The 21,830-nt window shown below is 46.0% G+C and overlaps 1 protein-coding gene across 9 annotated transcripts in view; it reads right to left on the bottom strand.

The window, feature by feature from the left end:
- Positions 1 to 2,233: 2,233 nt before the first annotated feature.
- Positions 2,234 to 21,830, bottom strand: part of LOC138577572 (zinc finger protein 3-like) — a 216,326-nt gene continuing 196,729 nt past the window's right edge. For all 9 annotated transcript variants that reach the window (XM_069649643.1, XM_069649637.1, XM_069649644.1 and 6 more), the window contains one exon: positions 2,234 to 3,942. In XM_069649643.1, the coding sequence (XP_069505744.1) occupies positions 2,753 to 3,942 (1,190 nt within the window). In that variant the 3' untranslated portion in view covers positions 2,234 to 2,752. The remainder of the gene's footprint in view (positions 3,943 to 21,830) is intronic.

The raw sequence follows: 21,830 nt of genomic DNA, 5'->3' as shown, positions 1-21,830 counted from the left end.
AACCACCACACACAACATACCCTTCATCGGATTAACTCTTTTTAGCTATCCATGTGAGCCACTAATCACACAGCTGAGGCATCTCCAGTCCCCACAACCCACCTTTTAACCACAAAACAATAATTCGTATAACCACATAGTGCATGTAGATCAACCCTCCAATATCCACCTTTTCCTCATGATGATGGCATTAATCATCTTCCATTTGAATGACATCCTGTAGTTAGTTGGCTATTTCATGGATTTGCAGTTTGTTTAATTTATTTAAGCATTTAAATCTTTATGGACATTTTACCGTCAAACATATTTACACAGTTAAAATTGCAACCTATTTTAGTAGACCACAAAGACCAAACACAAAACAAAAAGTCATACAAATCATTGAGAAAAAGTAAATGCAACTATTTTATCTGAGGAGACCTTCACAGGCACCAAGAAGAGTATGGCCAATCATGCCAGTCCACTTACACTAAACTAGGATATCATATTTCCTTTTAAAGATTTAAAGAAAAAGAAACATAGCCTTTTAAGTGATTGCCTATCTCAGGACAGTGTTCTTTCTGCCCAGAATAGTGAATATTTTGAGCAGGTTGCAGAGTGAAGGTCTTATTCCAGGAGCATATGTTAATCCTTCAAACGTGCCAACATTGTCTTTCCACACACACTTCCATTTATGAAAGCCAGCCCTACCAAAGTAAGATCTCTTTTCCAGGAGAGAAAAACTGTCCTTTCTCCCCTTGCTGGGGGAGGCAGATACCTTTTGAACTGCCTCTCTGCACATGAATGGGAGTTAGGAAAAGGCTGGCACCAGGCTTCAGCATAGGACCCCTCTTAAATCCTATGTTAAAATTCCACAAAAAAAAAGTGTCACTGAGTTGTATCCCAATATTAGTACATGCCCGTTGAATGGACCACTTTGCAGGAGACGTCTTTCTTATACATCCCTAACAGAGAACTCTCCGAGTTGTGTTTCATGGACATTGAAAGTTACAGCCTACATACAGTGAACCTTTACGATGATCGTAATGTGAGGTCTCGACCATTGAACATAAGATCTTTGTCTTAATGCCTGTAGTACCAGTACCAAAGAATCTTGGTTGTGGGCACCTATTGAAGTAACTCCAGAAAACAATGAGACAAGACTATCAGATTCTAATTCTCAAAGACTCCCTAAACTTTCCTTTAGGCCTTTTATGCTTTGAATAGTGCACAACAGGAGACCCACTTCTCAAAGCAGAGGGAGGGGCATAAGCACGGCTATGAACCATCTCCAATTAAGACAGTGCTTTTGCACTCCCTCTACCCCCCTAGGAAACGATAGGGATGGGAACACACTGATAATATTTAACAGGTCATAGAGCTAACCTGCGGAACCCCGCAGTTGATAGGGGGAGCTAACCTGACATGGAATAACATTTACTAATGACAAAATTACTAACAATAAACCAAATTCATGAAGAGCTCTTGAAAGTAGGGGAATATTACACTTTAGTCTTAATATCAATGGACACTTGGGTGCTTGTACATACAATATAACAGGATATATCCTACAGGGAAAGCAACATGTTAGACTCCCTTCTGAAAGTTAATATCCATCTGTGAACATTCTGAGGTAATAACCTCTTTGAAGCATACTTGTTGCAGTGCATTGAGAAGTTTGTTAGCAGCCTATGCATGTTCAGATTCGCAGGAGATTGCCTTGGAGAAGGGGACTGTACACAACAGATCAAAAATCAATGAGAGATCCAAGTGTCTGCTCAACTAAAATAACTTAATAGGGGGGTGGGTGGATGTAAGCTGGATGCAAGGAGAAATGTCACACCCAGTGATGAATAAATACAATTGATGAATTGGGCGTTACGTTAGTACTGCATGTGTGCGCTATATCAATTTTATGGTTGTGCCCCTCTTGATTTCTGACACAACTGCACAATGAATTGGGAAGAAACAGGGAGACCGGGGGGTAGGAAAGGGTCTGTGCGTTAGCAGCGATAATACAGCCACACGTAGAAGATGAGGCCCTGAGAGCATCCAAATTTTCTAAACTAGCCAAATAGAGTGAAATAAATGTTGACGTTATATCAAGAAAGCCAAATATGAAGACTAGGGAATACACCTTGCAGAGGTATAAATGGTATGCAGTAGAGTGTGAAGCTCATGGAAACCTCAGCTTTTCTCCTCTTTCCGGACAACCCTTTACAAAATGATATAAAATAAAAAAATAAATCACACAAGCAAACTAACTCTGGTTTATTATTATCAGCTGTGGTGTTTTCCTAGCAAAACACAGATAATACAGAAAATGTTGTGTGCAATGGAACTGGCAATTGCACCTTAAATATGATGAAGCAAGCGTGCAAAGCCATGACATGGGATTAAAAAAAATACACTGGACACTATTATGTGCAAAAACATGAGCCCTACTGTAGAGTTGAGCTCAGGTTCCCAGAAAATAGAGGGAAAAGTATAGCCCCAAAGCCCACATCAGGACCTTTCATTTGTTAATCAGTATCTCAAATGCTAACTGGCATGTCCCCCCTCCACCCAGTCAAAGCACAGTGATAATCCTGCTGTTCACAACCCAGTTGTGCAAGTTAAACCCACTATATTTAATCTGATGTTCAGTTCCGTGGTATGGAAATATGCTTTGAAATCTCAGATCTTCCCAGTAGTGCATTACCAGAGGACAGGCTGCAGCAGAAGCAGGTTCACTTATAATAGAGAGGCGGGCATTAGAATGACCAATTTAGTATTAATTCTGTATTTGATCATGTAGAGGCGAAATATTTTCTACTTCTATAATGATATTTGATTCATTGTGCATTCCCGGATCAGGTTTGGGTGACATGTTTCCAACCTCAATTAGAAGATTTGCTGCAGCCTGTATTCCCTGATCATGTTTTGGAGAAACATTTCCCACCTCAATTAGAAGATTTGCTGCAGTGTGCATGGCCTGATCAGGTTTAGATGACATGTCTCCCACTTCGATTACCTCGATTTCTGTGGCCTGTAAAATTTCATGCTTGGGTGACACATTTATCACCTCAATCATCTTAACTGGGGCATTGTGTGTTGCCCTATGTTTTTTTAGGTGTGATGAATGACTGAAACATTTATCGCATTCACTACAAGCATAACGCTTCTCCCCTGTATGCATTCGCTGGTGCATATTCAGATTTGATGACCAACTGAAACTTTTACCACATTGATCACATGAAAAGGGCTTCTCCCCAGTGTGGGTTCGGAGATGATTAAGGAGATGAGAGTTCTGGCTAAAGCTTTTTTCACACTGGCTACATGCATATGGCCTTTCCCCTGTGTGAGTTCTCAGATGGTTGACAAGATTTGTGTTATTACTGAAACACTTATCACACTGAGGACAAGGAAAGGGCCTCTCTCCAGTGTGGATTCTCAGATGCGTAATAAGATGAGAGTTCTGACTGAAGCCTCTGCCACATATACTACAAATATAAGGTTTCTCCCCTGTGTGGATTCTTTGATGGTTAAGAATATGAGAGTTCTGACTAAAGCTTCTGCCACAATCGGAACATATAAACGGTCTCTCCCCTGTGTGTATTCTTCGATGGTTAATCAAATGTGTGCTCTTACTGAATCGTTTCCCACAATCATCACAACCATATGGTCTCTCTCCAGTGTGGATTCTACGGTGGTTAACAAGAGATGCCTGATGATTGAAACTTTTCCCACAATCGGTACAAATGTGTATACGATCTTTTGGCTTGGTAGGATTGGCCACATTGGGTTTCTTTTTTGCACGGATCTTTCTTTTCCTTTGCGTCTTGCTTGGCTCTATGATGGTTTCACTCTGCTCCATAATCTGAAGATCCTTTTCTTCTGCATTCTCTGAATAGGTGTCAGGTGCTTCCACAAGAATATATTCAGCGTGGTCGCCGATTGTACTATGGATCACTGGGCCAATATCTGTTGGAGAAATCAAAGTCATACACTTAGAATAAGCAAGGCAATTTAACATGTAGAGTGTAAAATGGAGAGCAGGTCCAAGGTATCATTGAAGGTAATAGAAAAGTGTAGTTGTATGAAGCCAAGCAGAACTTTATTTACAGTGATGAAATGGACATTACAAAACACTGACTACATTATTTCTAAATCACAGGATAGCAAGGATAATACTGGAACATGATCTGCACAGCATAGAAACGCAGTATTACATTTTATTTAATATGGTGTAGGTCCCCAAGCAGATGAAACTGCTTCATATACTTTGAGGGTATGGTTGGGAGGGCATGCTGGAGGGAGAATCTTAAAGGCAGTTTTTGTACTACGCTCCGTTGAGGATACTACAGAAATTAACCCTAAGGGGCAGGGCTAAAATGCCAGACAAGAAAGTGAAGACAAACCTCACACATGGGTAGTGCGGTCAGAGCATCAAGACTGAACTCTCAGGTAAGAGGAGTAGGCTGACAGAGCGACAATTAGTCCACAAAGATAAAGTAAATACACCAGACATATCTACTGAAAAATGCATACTTTAATAAATAAATGATCACTTCAAATAAGTACTTCAGTCATAATACACATTAAAAAGATACCCAGCATATTTAAAAAATCAAGGACTCTCCTATCCCCAATGTCTATGTGGGCCCTTAACTAAGGATAAGTAACCAATGTAAAATAACAGTGGGTGGAAAGAATCAGGATGGCTTACAACACATGTTAAGTAGTGCAATGTATTTAAGGAGATTTATCATTTTTATGCTTCACCCCCTCTCCTAGTGAGACCCCCCAGCACTTTTTGCTGGACTTTCAGACCTTTTTCTTTCTATCCTGTATGAGATGAGGCTTTTTCCTCTCATTCATTCTTATTTGCTCTGACTTTTGGAACCCTTTGTGTTTTACCTTTACTCCTCCATAGCTCTTTAAGGGCATCCGTTGCTCGGAACCCTTTGGGTTATCCTTCGAGATTTTTTAATCCTTACCAACTACAGTAGAGATGGATACGTTTTATCCCTCCTAACCCTTTATACTGTGAGATTAGCACACATCATCTTATGTAGAGTGCTAAGGGGACAACTAGTATCCCTCTTCTCTCTGTTCCTGTGACCTTTTAGTCAAATAGAAACTATAGTTATAGCTAGTGGCAATGGACATGTTCTGCCAACTATTGTGCTATGTATTTCTGCAGACGGTTCACAGTCCTGTTTGTGCATAATAGGTTTCACCTATGTTCTAACATGGTAGCTCCTTTCTTTTTTTTGCCAGGTCTATCATGGTTCTTTGTTAGCCCTTCTTCTACTATTCTGAGGTCTGTGTGTGTTTTGCCTTCGCAGGGAACCCTTAGGTGTCCCTGCCTAGGCTCCAATGTGTCTGGGCAGGCAGTAAGTGGGGGAGGAGTTTATCCACTCCCCTGCCCTTTGTCTGCCCAAGTGCCTCACGGAACCAGTTCCCACTGGGGGACTGGATGTCCTGATTGGACAGCCACCCACCCCTTTTCTGTAAAATGCTAAGAGAGTTTGCAGGGGAGACTCGTGCAGACTCTTTGCATCACCGTGAAAACACCACTGCTGTCTTGACCCCGTTTGCCACTCGACAGGAGTTCCGAAGAGGACTCCTTCCCTTTGGCTGGTTGGACCAGCCAGCCCGGAGACGAAATACAATTTGAGCCATCTCCAGAGGTGCTGTGCCTTTCCAGAGCTGCAGACTGCGAAACCAGCATACCTCCAACCCATTTGCAGTGCAACATCTTTGAGAGGCCGAATCCGTCCAAGTCTTTGCTGAGCTCCAGGTGAACCTCCAGAGACAATCCGACTCAACTACGTCCCTCTCACCAGAGTGCAGTCCAGCATAATCGAAGATCGACGCAGCAAATACTGTCCTTTGTTGGTGCTGAGAAAAAGGCACCAAAACAGTAGACTGACAGAGGAGACCGACGAAACCCATGCTAAGGGTCCTCTCAAGACAGTGCTGCTGGGACATCCCATTCAGAGTCCTTCCTTTCCTCATCAGACCGAGGAATCAAGAGACCGGGTCTGTTGCTGCTGCACAGAGTAGAATCCAGCTATGAGCATTTCTCGTAAGGTACTGTGGTGAGAAAAGTTAGAACTTCTCTTAATCCAAGAAGTTGCTCCAGAGGGACTGGAGTGCACCAAGAGGTGTCCGCTCTAACTCAGACCCAAGCTGCCAGCTTGTGTCCCTTTAGGGAATTCTTTTGCAGGGTCCCTCACGTGTTAATTCTGCAATTATTTTTTCCTAGAGACTTAAAGTATCCTGAGGAACCTTTGCTGTTCTGCTGCTGCTAAAGACTTTGAATCCGCTCCAACACTGTTTCGTATAGTTAGGGATTGGACTTTAAAAGCAGTAGTTTGGCAAGTAAGTGTCTCTAGAATGTTAAGCTCTGCTACTGTGCGACTAACCAACCCTTTTCCTTCCTAAATGACTTTATCCTATGTGGTTTCGCTAACTAAATACAATTACTGTATATCGTAGTCTTATCACGAGTACGCGGTAGTACAGTACAACTGTCATTAGTGTCAAATTCTAAGAATTGTACTGCAACCAACTACTATCCAAGTAATGCTCTTTGAAAAGTATTAAGAATTCCTGTGTGTGTTGGTTAAGTGAACTAAGAATGCATCTACCTACCTTGTGTAAATATATTAAACTATATAATGTATTATAACATTATCTGTGCAAGTGTTTCTTTTGAATACTGTACTAACTGGGTTCAGTGTACGTCCATGAAGTTCACATCTTCCTCCTATGATGAGCCCGACTGCTCTGCCACTCTACCAAGGATCCTTGAGTAGTACAGACTTGTACTAAGAGTTGGGGACCTGTATGCCAAGGGCTAGTTTTATGAAGTCTTACCTCAAGTGGACTTTAGGAAACTCCCCTTACAGTATTAAAAAGACATCAAACCATAGTACATGTGCAAGGCCCTAAATCAGATGGTCAACACTACACAGGGAATGGGATTAAAAAGGGACATTATTTTATCCTGATGAAATCTACATTTACAACCCTTAAGGCCAAAAAACATAATTCCCATGAAGTTAGACCACCAAGGGCTTCAATAAAAGCATTAATGGCCAGTTGCCCACCCCCAACACATACAAGTCACAGAGATAATTGAAACCATAGCTAATAGTACCATAGCTAATAGTAAAAGCTTTGAAGAAACAAATATTTCAGTAACAGTTGCCTTTCTGATACAGGGAAGCATGTATGCATTGTTGCCAGTTGCATTTAGTGTTTCAAGTAAATGTAGCATTGCAGAAATGAAAGGGTGGACTTTAAAAATGGATAGAAACCTCACAACGTACAGAACTAACTGGTTGTTAGGGTGGATGTCTAAAATCAACCCTGGTGGGCAGAATTTAGAAGGCCACCCTAGTTATGGTGAGCAAGGAGGTCTGAAAGTGAAGCCAAAATCCAAACAAGGTAGAGTGGAGAGCAGCCAAGGTTTAGTCTCACTTAAGTGTGGACAGTGTTTAACAAAAATATAATAAAGAATGACTATATAATGAAAGAAATAACGAAAATGTATGTGGGGTGGGGAAAAGAGTTAAATCTTAAGGAGAAACGGATGGAGTGGGTTTTTAGCTTAGGGAAACTGGTTTGGAGGGGACCCCTCCAAAAAACAAATTTTGTTTTTCGTTATATAGTCATTAGTTATTGACTGATTAGTTATGAAGACATGTAACCAGTGTGGACAAGGTCAGGGGCCCCAATGGGTCAACACAGACAATTCAGCTTAGACAGTCAGTTATAAAGTTATTTATTGTGGGCCTTTATAACCCACTAAGAAATTAAACTAGCAGGTAGTAATATCACACAAAACCATAAAACACAAATTCACCAGTAGGTTCACTTACAATAAATCACTAAATAACTAACCAGGTGAAAAATGTATGTAAATGATTAGAATCAGCCACAAGTACAATTCCGTTTCCTTAAGAAGTCCAGCCCTTAGCTGTATGAGGCCCACTGTCCAAATGTTACAGGTTCCAATACAAGGTTTCTCTCAAAGGTGCTCTCTACAGGGATGAGTTCCAAACTATTTAGAAGTTCAGCAACAATTTGCCAGAAGACGGCACATTCTCCTCTCCTTCCAGACCCAAGGCTAAGCCCGGGGCAGGATATTTGTCCAACCTTTGACGATCAAAGGTAAGTAAGAGGGAGATGGGAGACAATGTACTTTTGCACCCAATGTTATCCTACAGAGGAAGGGGGGAGATAGGCAAAGATATGCTTACTTTCCGTGCTGACTCAGATTTCCCCAGGGGTCATGATGAATCATCAGGGGGAGGGGGCACCCTTCTTCCTTTGCTCAGGTGAGAGGTGCCCAGGGGTTGCAGGTTAGAGTGTTCTTCCGGTCAGGTGCAACTGCAAGATACAGCCTAGTTGAAGAAATGCAGAATTTTGCTTTGCAGCCCTCTTCAGGACACTTCATGGTATGGATGAAAAGTTCATGGGACGATCACAGTTTGCAGTCGCTGTCAAGGAAGCAGCTCCAGGATGCCAGGAAGGTGACATTTCAGGAGGCGGCAGCTTTTGGCACACGCTGGTGACCACCAGGTAGCTCACGGGGGAGCTGGTCCGTCCACTGGGCAGTCGAGGGACACTTACAATGGATCTTGGGGCATGCAACCTCGAGAAGATGCGAGTAGTTGGTCCCACTAGACCAAATGTCGAAGCACTGATGGGGGTATCTTCTGAGATCAGACTTGGAAGTAGGGCTTCACTGGGCCAATCACGGGAGAGGATGCTGGTCCACGGCAGAAGTTGTCCTCAGGTCGTCAGAGGGCTTCTCTCCTTTGAAGGATTCTAGGCTCCAATGTAGATCTGAAGGGTTGCAGGAGTCCTCTTATACAAAACGGGAGCTGAAAGCAAGTCCAAGCCGACCAATGGAATGGGTCTGCACCATGTCAAGTCAGTAGTTGTCCACTCACTCAGGGACCAGTACTGTTTCATAACCGCCCCAGAAGCAGAAACTGGCACCCCCTTTCCTGGAGACAGACAGACAGACAGACAGACAGACAGACAGACACACACACACACACACAATATGGCCAAAGAACGAGAGAAATCTTATGGCACAGCCATTTTAGGGCACCAGACACGTTTAGTAGCCACACACAGTAACCGCGAATGTGCACAAAAAAAACCCCAACAAGGGTTCAAATGCAACTGCTGCCACTGGCTTGTTTTTAGGCACATATAAAAGTTAACAAAATCCCAAATGTAAAACGAGGGAGATACAAAAGTACACCGATGGCACTGCAGTGCTATGTTCAATGTAAAAATACAAGAATTCAAAAGAGAAACAAAGCTTTTGAGTACTGACAGTTTGAAGGACAGTCCGGTTCACTTCCCTTTTGCCCAATTGTTATGGGGAAACTGAGGGCTTTACCTCCCTTCAAAAAGTCGGGTCAGGATCAAACACAAAGCAAAACAAAGGGGATCCGTAGAAAACTATGGAGTGAAAGTTGCAAAATGAAAATCTTTCCCAACACTGGCGAATCTTACTCTGGAGCTCACTGAAACCCCACTGAATTCAGGAAAAATGGCCAGGGGCAGGCCCATACACAAGAGTCACTAACTACTGGAGGCAAGTCCGATCTACCCCAAAAGGTGCAGATGCTGCAGACAAGGTGGATAACCAGGAGTGAGTATGTAGAATAATTACTCTTCCAAGGATCCCAAAGTAGGTACTCCAGGTAGGAAAGATTCTCTTTTTGCTGCTTTCCTCCCACAGACTTCTATGGAACACCCTTTTGGGTTGCTTTGTTTAGAACCCTGTCCGGACATGTGGAGGTCAGTAAAGACTGACTTTACTTCCCATGTTTGTTTCTAAGGGTTTAGTAAAACCATTCAACTAAGGCAGTACAAGACTCCACTCTTAGTATAAGGCTGTACCACCAGAGTATAGGGTAGCGTAGACAGAGCAGCCACGCTCATCTTAGGACAGAGAGGGCTGTAGAATCAGTACAGAGAAATTGTAATACAAAAAGGTCCAAAGAAACACTGAAACACTATGTATTGTAAAAATAAATGGTTTATTTAAATACAAGTAGGCCCAGATAAATCTTGGGGGAAATAAGTACTATCACATTATATATAACCACAATTATAAAAACAACACTATGCTTTAAAGTTGACAGACCAAAGCATAGACCTTATTTAGAGAACTAACAGTAGTCTAGGTAAATCTAACCTTTTCATCCATATTCAGTATGGGGAGTAAAAACCAATGGTTACTTTTGCATTACCTTCAGTAATACAAGGGTAGTAGACCCTAACAGTTGTACCATGATGCTCAGTAAGAAATCACTTAGTAAACCAAATGTACAATATACTCTTTGTGAATAGTGCAACACTTCTAGGTTTTTACTGTACCTATAATAACTATGATTCAGGATAACAGTTATTCCAGGGGAGTTGGACCTTGGGGTGTAACATTTAATTACAGTTGCTTTTACGTTCACAGACTAAAGGGAAGCAATAACTCCAGCTTATTTTAGGATAACTTAGTTATACTCAAGGTAAGTGAAACCTATACACTTTTTACAGGACCCATCAGCAACTTCAAGGCATGTATAAACCTAAGACTGTTTGCGTCTGTCTAAAACAGACCAGGGAAAGCAAAACCCAGTGTTACTTTATGAATGACCAAGTTATTCTAGGTAGGTAAAACCTAATGCAGGCTTATTCTGGACAGGCTAACAGCAAGTCAGGGGAAGCAAGACCCAGTTGGGGGACTTTTACACCTATTCACTGAAAGAAATCGTTTGTGAAGCCAACAGCATTACGTTTTGGGAAAGACGCACAGCCAATTTTATAGGTGAGTAAAATAACCTTACATCTACTTTCTATTAGAATGGCAGAGCAGTTTCTAAGGAAAGAAAGATGTTATATATACTTTTCAGAATGGAAGAACATTACTAAGGTAATTAGAACAACCTTACATATACTTTCAGAATGGCATAAAAGTTATTACTTAACGTAGAAATTTTCCAACTGTTAACTCTGAGTTAGTTATTAACCACCTTCTTTTGCAATCTCTCTTTTCTAGGCAAAAGGCCCAATCCTTAGAAGTATTTCCCTTATTGTTAGAGCATGAGTGTTCTCAGTGGCAGAAGGGTTCATAGGGAGGACTGTTAGAACAAGTAAGTACTTTAGCTTTAGAGTTATTTGAGGGTCCAGGGGCTTCATAGAATTCCAGCAGTAGGCCTGGGTGAACTGGACGAGAGAACTCCCAGAAAACACCCCAAAACTACACAGGAATCATAAAAGACTTAAGATAAGTAAATACCCAAGCCAGCACAGTACCTCAGCACAAAGGAACATTTTGCAGCAGCAGGACATCAGTATCTGCAGCCAAAAACCTGGCAGTTGAATTCCTTCATCAAAAAGACAGAAGACCGGACACTGGAAGGACTTTTGCAGCAAGGTTTTCCCCACGGCTGGATGCGGCTCTGTGGATTTGGCGCCAGGAGTACAGAAGACAGAATATCGGACTGGAATCATGCCTTTGGAGATCCAGCAGGACGCCTGCGAAGTTTCAGCGAGATTCGCAATTCGGAAAACCGTGCACCGCACAACGGCACAAGATCCCAGGGTATTGGGGTATTGCAGCCCTGCAAGGTCGCAGCACGACGTGGGATGGCTAAAAACACAGATCTTCTTGAGTCTAGTGGGTCTCACCAGGCTCTGGGTCGTCGTTTTCTGAGTCTCCAGGTCGATTGGAAGGAATGGCTACAGCAGGCTCTCTGGTCGCTGGAAATCGTTTAAATTGCAAATTCTTCATCTTCCTCTTCAGTTTTGGTTCCAGCGGTCTACTACCTCTTCAGCTTCAAGGTTCGGATTTTTATGCAGAAACCCAACCAATTAAACAGCCTTGCAACATTCAAATTTGGGGGCTTGGCAATCCTTTCAGGACAGCCAGCCTCCCAGTTTGAACTGGAATCTCGCACTCCGGCTGGAAGACAAAGTACTGCAGAGTTTTGGACTCCTCCCTTGAGAGGCACTGTGGCGCCTGGAAGGGCTTGACCGAGGTCTCTCGCCAAAGATAGAATTCACACAAAAGACTTTCCCGACCTGGAGGGCAGAGGAAGGACCAAGAAGGGACAAGAAGCACTAAAATGGCAAAAAAAAAAAAAGAGGATGGGCCATTTTGGTAGAAAGGTTCACTGCCACCAGTCATTAAAGGTAAGCTTGTCCCTGTAACAGAATGGTTACAGTGCTAATGAGAAAGGGGATAGATTATATCTCCCCAGCACTGCACATAAAGTGGGGTTGTGCTGGTTTCACCTAACATGTAGAAGTGATAGAAATCTCCTTTCTATACTTGAACTGTAGTTTTCACAAGGTTAGCCAGAGAAAGTAAAAGGGGAGCCCAAAGGGCAACCCTGTAACAATAAAAAAGGTATATATCAAAAGTAGTCAAGAGGATAAAATTAAGAGAACACTGGAGAGTCTTAAACTTGACACCCATAAAGAGAGTTAAAAATATTCTGCGAGTATGGAAAAAGGTTCCCGAAACCCTGGCTATCTCTCGCTCTTCATAACTGCAGATCAGCCCCTTGGGCTGCCATCGCCTTGTTTGCATCAGCCCCGAAAGCTGTTCCTTCTCGTACCCAGCCTGGCCCACATTGTGCCAGTGCACGCCAACTTTTATTCACCTGAACATGAGTGTTAATAAGTGGCAGGTGTTGATAGTTAGGATTACGTGCCTGGCCTCAATACAGGGACAGAGCCATTGCAAGTCAGAGATAATCCGTCAGACCTCATTCCCCATCTTCCTCGGCTCAGTAGGGAATTATGGGTGCTGTAGTTTCACATAAAATAAGCAGTGTTAGGGGTTAGATGGATTGTGGAACTAGGAGGATACCAGGTCTCATCATCGGGTGCTTCTCCCCCACACCCAGAGGACCCCCTACCCAGGTGATCATCCCTCGCTTGTCCAGCCCCAGGGTCAGGATCCAAAAGCAATGGCCCTTACCTGGCCACCAGAGTACAGGATTCTTTCAGACTAGGTTGTGAAACACCCTCTGGTTTGTCACAGGAGGAAGATGTGAGCTGTAGGTAAGTACACTGAACACAGGACAGTAGTCCAAAGAAACACTTCCACATAGGTTATATTCAAATATATCATTATTACACAAGGAATGTCTTAAAATACTTAACCAACACAGAATTACAAAAAAAAAAAAAAAAACCACTTTTCATTTCAAAAGGCCACTGCTTAAATAGTAGTTGCTAGCTATACAATTGTTACAGAGGTTGACACTAATGACACTCGCATTAAGACAAAGATATACAGTAATTGGATTTAGTTAGCAAAATCACAGAAAGTCTAAGGAAAAAGGTTAGTCATACAGAGGGGGCAGACAAACTGTGGTAGGGGTGGGAAGAGTAGAGTAGTAAGATCGGAGGATGGAGGTAGATTATTAAAAGACAGATTGACAGAGGAGGAAGACGCAGGGAGAGGAGAGAAGGTGGGCGAGTTGGAAAGTAGGTGTAAAAAGGGAGAGTGCTAGATACAGGGAGAGAAAAATCGGGGCACGGAAGGAAGAAAATGGAGAGAGGCTTCAGTGTCTGGGAGACACCCCGACAAATCCCTAGAAGTAACCTGGGAGAATATTAGGTCATGTCTATAAGTCCCAGAGTGACTTGAATGAGGAGAGAGAAAAAGAAAGGGAGAGGGGAGAGGGAAAAGAGGAGAGGGAGGAGGCGCACAAGTAAACAGGGAGGGGGCGCTAGAGCCTGCAGCCAAGGTGCCCAAGTCTCTGTGAGCTCCGTATCAGACCTAGTAAGAGGGGAGGCAGATTCGAGGCCCATTAGGGACTGTGCGAGTCCATAAGCTGATGAAACCCTGTTGAACAGCCCGGCACTCGATGGCCCGAGTTTGGTGATCAGAGGGGCTCCAGAAGTGCTCATCTGAGGTGAGGGCGCCACAAGCATGGGTGGCCTGGGTGCGCGACTCAGTGAGGACTGCACGCAAGTGCCTGTGCACAGCCAGGGTGCCGCGCCTGGAGGCTGATCACATATGCCAGACGTGGGACCGAGTGAGAGGTTGATCCCCGGCCAAGAGGCGCCCTTCCATTGCAGCGAGTCGGCGACTCCACGGCAGCTGACAGCACAACGCGACAGCCCCGAAAGTGAAACCAACCAACGGAGAAAGTGCGTGTTGGTGGAGGGCGGCTGGGGCTTGCGGCCCCCTGGAGGACTCAAGTGAGGCTGGTCCGGAGCCTCTGGCCGCATTGAGGGAGCCAGTTACCCTGACAGCCGAGGAGAGAGACCAGCGCGAAGAAGCTTGACTGCCCCGCCCTCGATTTACTTCGCTGACGCAGAAGGGATAGGAGAGCCGCGTGGGGACTGCAGATCACCCTCGTTCAGCCCGCCCCGTTGTGTAACAGCACCGGCAGCTCCTGAGGGATAGGAGAACCGTGATGGGCCTGCAGGACTCCCCTGATCGGCTGTTCACCATCTGTAACAGCGTAGCCAGCTCCTACCGGTGCCGTGAGGGATAACTGCTGTATCCAGACAAAGTGAAGCTGGAGCTGGGAGAGCCCTGCAATATCCAGCACAATAGACTGCGTCTTTTCTCTCACCAACCTCGGGTCCTCAGTAACTACGAGGGGAAGCAGCTTCTAACCACTTCATTTTCGTGTGAGCCCCGCAGCCCACCGCTAAACCCAGAGGCTCAGCGAAGTGCAACTGGGTGCAAGGAGACCAGTGCAATAAAAAAAATATGTCAGTGCTCAAGGACTCCCTGCCATTGAAATACTATAACCTCGGCTCCTCAGTGACCATGATGTGAGGCAGCCCCCAGGCCCCTGAGCTGCGTGGGAGCCCTGCAACACAGTCACTGCCCAGATCCCGTTGACCCCAAGTAAATAATTTAACACCAGGACTAGCAAAGCACCGGCAGGACCGAGAGCACTGGATAGGGGGACAGACCCCTGAAACTCAGCTGGGACATTACGGTAGGGGCTGCAGCCTTGGAGAGGCTGACAGATGACGAGGAGACCCCCGAGCGAGTGCATCCCTGACAAGGAGCTGATCAGCTTTGACAACCACCCTAGACGTGAACCTGTGCTACCCCAATCGGGCTGCGCTCGAAACTTGACCCCTACCAGGGTCAACAAGTAAGGTGAGGGGGTGGCAGTCCTGCGGGTCGCACCGCTGAGATAGGACGCATGTGCCCAAAACATGTAACAAAAACTCCCGCCTTGAGACTGGGCCGAGACGCAGGAGTGCCGTCACCATGCTGTAAACCAAGTACAGTGCACGAAAGGAGGAGGCAACACTATATCCCTGCGGTAAGACTCAAAAGGGAAACCTGGGCCCACCCCGAGACAGTCAATCAGGGCCAGATTGAGGGGATAAATGATCCCGGGCGCTCATATCCACTGCTCCTTGATTGAGCCAGGGGATCACCGCAGTGCGCCCCACAGAGAGCTATATGGCTAAGGGAAACAAGCAGCGGTCCGCTTGCAATTCACCAAGAAAGAGGGGCTGCATAAGGAGAGCAGAACAACGATGCAGTCGAGAGACACATCAGACAAGTCGCTGACAGTCAGATTGAGGCACCAGCTGGGCCAAGTGGGACCACTCCAATGTCAAAACTGGGCCTAGTGCTAGCGGAAATGCGGTCAGGCTTTGCGTTCCTTAATACAAAACTGGATGGGATGGCTTATAAGGTGGACAGGATGCAGGAACGCATCGAGAAGGAGAGTTGGAGAACCTCTGAGGTTGAGCTTCGGGTGAGCACACTGGAGGACACTAGCATGAGGTGACACAGGCGATTCGGGAACTGCCCAGAGAGGTCAAAACGGTCAAGGATAAGAATGAGGACCTGGAGGCGAGGTCATGGAGGAATAACATTCGGGTGGTGGGGGTTCCAGAATCGGCCACACAGTGGAACATGGAAAGCTTCATCAAGGAGGTGCTCCAGGGGCCCCCACTGTCCTCCCAATTCCTAGTGGAGAGGGCACATCTAGCATCACAGGTAGCCCCTAGACCCGGCCAGAAACCCCCGCACGATAATTGCACGTGTTGAATTATCGTGACCGGATATCACACGCTGCAGGGCAAGAGAACTCTGGGACCTCACCTACAAAAACACTAGAGTATCATTCTATCCGGATTTCACCCAGTCAGTCCAGAAAGCTGCCTTTCCTTTCTGGCGGCAAAAAGGGTGCTTCGAGATTGTGAGATACAGTATTCAATGCTATAACCTTCCAAACTGCATGTTCAACATGAAGGCCAGGATAACTTCTCCTCAGACCCTGGCGCGGTGCATGACTCTCTCGAGGCACTGCCGAAGTGAACTGCCGGGCCTGGCAAGTAAGGTGTAGGAGTGGGAGCGATAAAGGGGTGATGCTCCCGGATCCTCCAAGTGCTGTGCCGTATGATCATTGATTAAATGGCTCTTAAATGAGAATTCTCCCGGATGGGTCCTGAATAAGTATGCGCAAGAATGTAATTAATCAGTCCGGTAGCATGATAAGATGAGGTTTAGAGGTCCTCCCCTCTAGGTCTAAGGTGATGTAGGTCACTCGAGTAGCGGTGTCTGGTACCCCCGGGCTGTGGCCAATGATAATCTGGTTGAGGGTCGTTGGGAGGGGGGCTCAAGTCACTGCAAGATGGGGGGAGGGCAGAGGGGGCGGGATGGAGGGGGGCTAGTTGTGAGGAGGGTAGAAGGGGGGTACATTTTGGCAAAGTTTGTATGTTAGTTCCAAAAAATTCACGTCTCACGAAGTTGATCCGCAGTCGTTGCATGACCCGGACGAGCAAAGGTGCTGGTAGAGCCACCTTTAATAACCTCCAGTCAATAATGGTGAGTAATCAGCTGGAACGTGCAGGGACTTAACCCGTGCAAGGCCTGCAAGGTGGTCCAGTACTGTGAAAGGCATGGTGCCAAAGTAATCCTACTGCAAGAAACCCATCTAGTGGGCAGGGGGAACGAGGGGGTTGCCAGAAGCTGGGGGAACTGTAAACACTACACCTCTTACGCTGCATACTCAGCAGGGGTAATGACACTAGTGCATAAATCTGTTGGATTTTGCACGACCGATACAGTAATAGATCCGCAGGGGAGATAGGTCATCGTCTCGGGCGGTTGGGGAAAACACGCTGATTACATTTGTCAACATATACGGCCTCAATGTGGATGATCCTGGGTTCTTGAGTCTCTAGTGAACAGGTGTCACAAATACCTATATACTAGCATAGTGTGGGCTGGGGATCTCAATGGAACACTGGACCCAGGAAGAGATAAGTCGGCAGGAGGGGAGAAACTCAGCTCCAAAGCGGAGGAGGCAGTCCTGAGTGGTATGTGCAAATCCGAGCTGGGGGATGTATGGAGGATGCTGAGGCCGGAGGGAAGGGAGTATTCACACCACTCGACAGTGCACAGCACTTCCTCACGGTTAGATTACATCCTCGCCTGTCCCCCACCTCGTGCACCGAACAGTTGACTGCGTTCTGCTTCCAAGAACGCTCTCTGACCACTCTCCTGCATTATGGTCCTAAACCCGGATCAGGAGGTATTAGCCCGACCCTCCTGGAGGTTTAAGTCAGCGGCAATGTCGGATATTGTTTTCAAGAGCGAGATACACAACCTGGTTAAGACCTATTTTCGGGAGAATCTTGGTTCCATACCTGTGATGAGCAGTCTGGGAGGCATTTAAGGTGGTACTCCGTGGTGGGTGTGTCTCTCTCTCTCTGGAGTTGGGAGTATTAAAATTCATAGGCAGTTGAGAGAAACGGAGCAGGAAATCAAGAGATGCAAAGGGGATGTAGACGCAGGAGGCGTTCCGGGCTCTCTGGCCAAACTGAGGGATGCAATGGACCGTTTTAATGACCACGCGGAGAGGGAGGTTAAATACCTAGCTCGCCCGGTAATGGACCGTAGGTACGGCGAGGAGGGCAGACCGGGAAGGCTGCTAGCAACAATAGTTAGGCAAGAAAGGGGCTAACAGGGAAATAACCGCAGTGAGAACGGCTGAGGGGGTGGTGGTAGTTAGGCCGGACACGATAGCGGATTTGTTCCGCCACTACTAAGAGACTATATGATTTGCAGGGAATGCTGCCCAGAGCAGAACTGGAGAACTATATCAGGGAGGCGACGCTGAGCGAGGCAGCGGTGGAAGCTCTCGCTGTACCCATCTCACTCAACATCCTTCTGGCAATACGAGCCCTGCCGTCCTCCAAAGCGCCGGGTACGGACAGGGTAACGTCTGAATTCTACAAGGAATGGGGCCCCGAGGTCGCTCAGCCCATGTTGTCAGTATGGGAGGAGGGTATGTCGGTGGGGTGCCTTCCCCCAACCATGCACGAGGCAGTGATAATGCTAATACTGAAGCCGGACAAGGACCCCCTCGACTGCTCTTCATATCGCCAGATATCCCTACTGAACCTAGATATGAAAATCTTTGCTAAGGTGCTGGCGGACCATCTGCTACCGCCCCCCACAGATCATTCATTTGGACCAATCTGGGTTTATACCAGGGAGATCGACCTCATTAAATTTGCACCAGCTGTTGGCAATCCTGGCTCAGATCGAGCCCAAAGTGCAAGCAGCAGCCCTACTTGACATGGAAAAGGCATTCGACTCTGTGGAATGGAGCTACCTATTTGAAGTACTGAGTCAGTTGGGGGTCCCTGACTATTATCATTCAGCAGTGCGCCTGCTATACGCTGGGGCGAGTGCCAGTATTGGTATTGTCAGCACGCGGTTGCACATTTTTAAGCTGTGGCGGGGACCAGGCAGACCTGACCGCTCTCACCCTTGCTCTTTTCTGTGGATCGCAGATGCGCAGATTCCATGGAAATAGGGGCTGGCAATGGGTGGGGGGGGGGGGGTCAGGGAGTGGATTTTGCTTCCCCCCCACCCCCGACGATGCAGTTCTTTATTTCAAAGACCCTGCAAATAACTTGATGCTGACGACACAGGAATTGGCAGGGTTCGGCGATTCTTCGGGTCTCTGGATCAAGAGGGCAAAATCAATTATATTCCCCTTACTGAACCACCAAACACTGAGGGATATAGATGGGAACAACATACAGGCTCTACTGGTTAGGCTGGCCTGGCATCCGCGGAGCTCCCGCATTAGCTGGGAAACACGAACCCTCCCATGGGACAAGGGGAGTGTCGGCACGCCTGATGTGGAGTTGTACTTCCTGGATGCTCAGCTATATTTTGAATCCCTGTGGATGCCTGGCGCTCAGAAGGCCTCCCCACCCCCATGTATGCATAGAGCAATGTTCAGTGCACCCCTTCACTCTCCAGGGAGTGCTGATCAACAGATCCCGTTGCTTTCACAGTGCATGCGTGGAAAAGAGCCTTGTTGAGGCTCAGGGCAGACCTTCCCTTTGACCCAGGTATCACACTTTGGAACATAGGGAGCCTAGCGCCAACATGTGATAAAGCCATTATTCGAGACTGGTGGGGGCAGGAATTAGCCAGATAGAGGACATGTACCCAAACAGGTCCTTCGTTACGCAGGAGTTATTTGCTGAAAAGATGGGAGAGGGCTCCGAGCGAAGGCTACAGTATTTTAGAAGAAGAGGCGCATTCAGGGAATGGTCCCCAGATATCCCACGTGCTACCCCATTGTTGAAATATATCAGGTGCTCCCCCGGGAGCCTGGGACTGGTCTCTGCACTCTACAGGCTGATCCAGCAGGACTCCCACCCCGGGAAACACTAAAGTGTAGACAGAAATTGGACAAGGATGCTGGGTCACCTTTACAGATTAACAGCGGAAAGGGCTTTGTGATAGCACGCACAGTGGGGCATTCAACACCCGGTTACAACTGATACAGCTCAAGACATTACCTAGAGTACACCTATCCCCAGCCTGCATGCACCAGTTTGATAGCACTGGAGTTGCCTCTTGTCCGAAATGTAACTCAGTCCCGGCCGACTTCCTACCTATGATTTGGGCATGTCTTAAACTGCGTCCATTTTGGGAGGGGTGGCTGAAACTATGTCTGAAATGCTGGGGCAGTCAATACATGGCGATTTGTTGTGCTGTATGTTTGGATGGCTCCCGGGGTTACCAAAACAGTACCGGAAGCTGGGTTCGACTCGTCGGATCGCTGCCAGGCACTGCATATTGATGAAGTGGACAAATACATCCCCCGCCCCCTAAGCTGAGTACATGGCTTAAAGATCTGACCTGGCTGAGCGACACAGACAAAGAATATGCCAACCACTGCAGGCCACAAAACCGGACCAAAAATATCTGGAACCCCTTCTACGCCTATCTTCGGTCACGGAACAGAGACCTGGACTGACTGCTGACCCAAACAGGGGGTCGGGGTGGTACTTATCCGCTTAGTTCTGTGCAGGTGTACCCGCCCGATTGACTGGTGACTTCGTATCTCATGTCCCTGGTGTTCCCCTAGTAGGTAATGTACAGCCCCCAGACTTTCAAGGGCTGAAAGGACGGTTTATGCCAAAAGATTGTTGTGGCTTTTACGATATATGTGTCCAGAACCAGCTGTAACATTGTAATTTGCACTGTGTGACCCTGTTGTTGAGACGTGAATTGTTCAATAAACAGTATATATAAAAATAAAAATAAAGGAGGAGCAAGAGTAAACAAGGAGGCACAAGAGTAAAGGATAAAGAAGGAGGGAAGAGAAAAAGGAGAGGGAAGTGGAGACTGAAAAGAAGAGCGAGAGGAAAGAGTAAGAGCCCTTGGTAGTTCACTGTGATAAAAACAAACGGTGGTAGACTAGAAGCACTAAATAGCGATATACCATGATGGGGAATAGATAAACACACACGGATACATCTACACAATGGCAGATTAGACGCCGTAGAGCTCTCGTAGTATGGTGGAGCATATTTTCCTTAAAGTATCTTGGTGCTAGATCAAAGTCTTAAGAGCTAATTTAATGACTAGCAGAATGTTCGTAGCTCTCTTGAAGATGGAAAGGTTTTTAGTCCAGCCTGAAGTCCCTAAAACCAGGTTGTGAAATACTGCTAAAGAATTCCAGAGATCAGAAGCCTGAACAGAAACCATCTGCCATCCCATCATGAAAGTTTGAATTACCCATCACTTCACCCAGCAGGCGGATCTTGGTGTACGAGTCAGTATATAAGAAGTCAAACAATCTTGTATGCATGTAGAGGCTCACCTAGTGGAGCAAAGTGAAGTAGGTAGAGTGCATATGAATCGGGGCTGGCCCAAAATATATCCTGCCAGTCAATGCAGCAATGTGTGTTAGGTAAGATTTTCATAAATGTGAATAATCTTCCTGACCTGTGTCAACCCCAGAACTTTTGGCTTGGTCTTGGTAACTATTTGTCCTTGTCCCTAGGTGAAGGAGAATCTTTGTCTCCGGTTACCCGGCCTTTTACTCTTTTTATGGGTGAGCTTTGTATGTCTCTCCATAATGTATGGTTGGAGTTATAGTTTCCTATAACTTTGGACTGGCTAAAACCATGGCAGCACAAACATTTTTAAATGCAGTGGGTTCCTTTTTAATTCTCATTATTTCTTGGGTGAACTACTGTTCAAGAAGTAAAGTGAGATTTCCCATCCCCTTTCATTTACATTGATTATAGTGAGCGGGTACACCCCCACCTTATGTGGAGTGCTGTGACGATACAATGTATCCCCTTCCTTACTTACCTGGTAACATTGTTACAATTACAAGTTTACGTGAATGGCTGGTGGCAGTGGTTTTAACTAAATGATCTTTTGGTCTTATTACTCGCAGGCTGTTAAATCAGCCTTGGTAATGCACAGAAGGGCCACCATTCTGCTGAATTGGTGGGCTCCTTTTTTCGCCGTTTGCCTGATGTTTCTGTGGCCGTCCTCTGCCATT

This window comes from Ambystoma mexicanum, chromosome 1p (genome assembly GCF_040938575.1).
Source record: "Ambystoma mexicanum isolate Mex_15411 chromosome 1p, UKY_AmexF1_1, whole genome shotgun sequence".
NCBI lineage: Eukaryota > Metazoa > Chordata > Amphibia > Caudata > Ambystomatidae > Ambystoma > Ambystoma mexicanum.
Note: the sequence above shows the minus strand (reverse complement) of the source record. Positions and strands in the feature narration are given on the sequence as shown.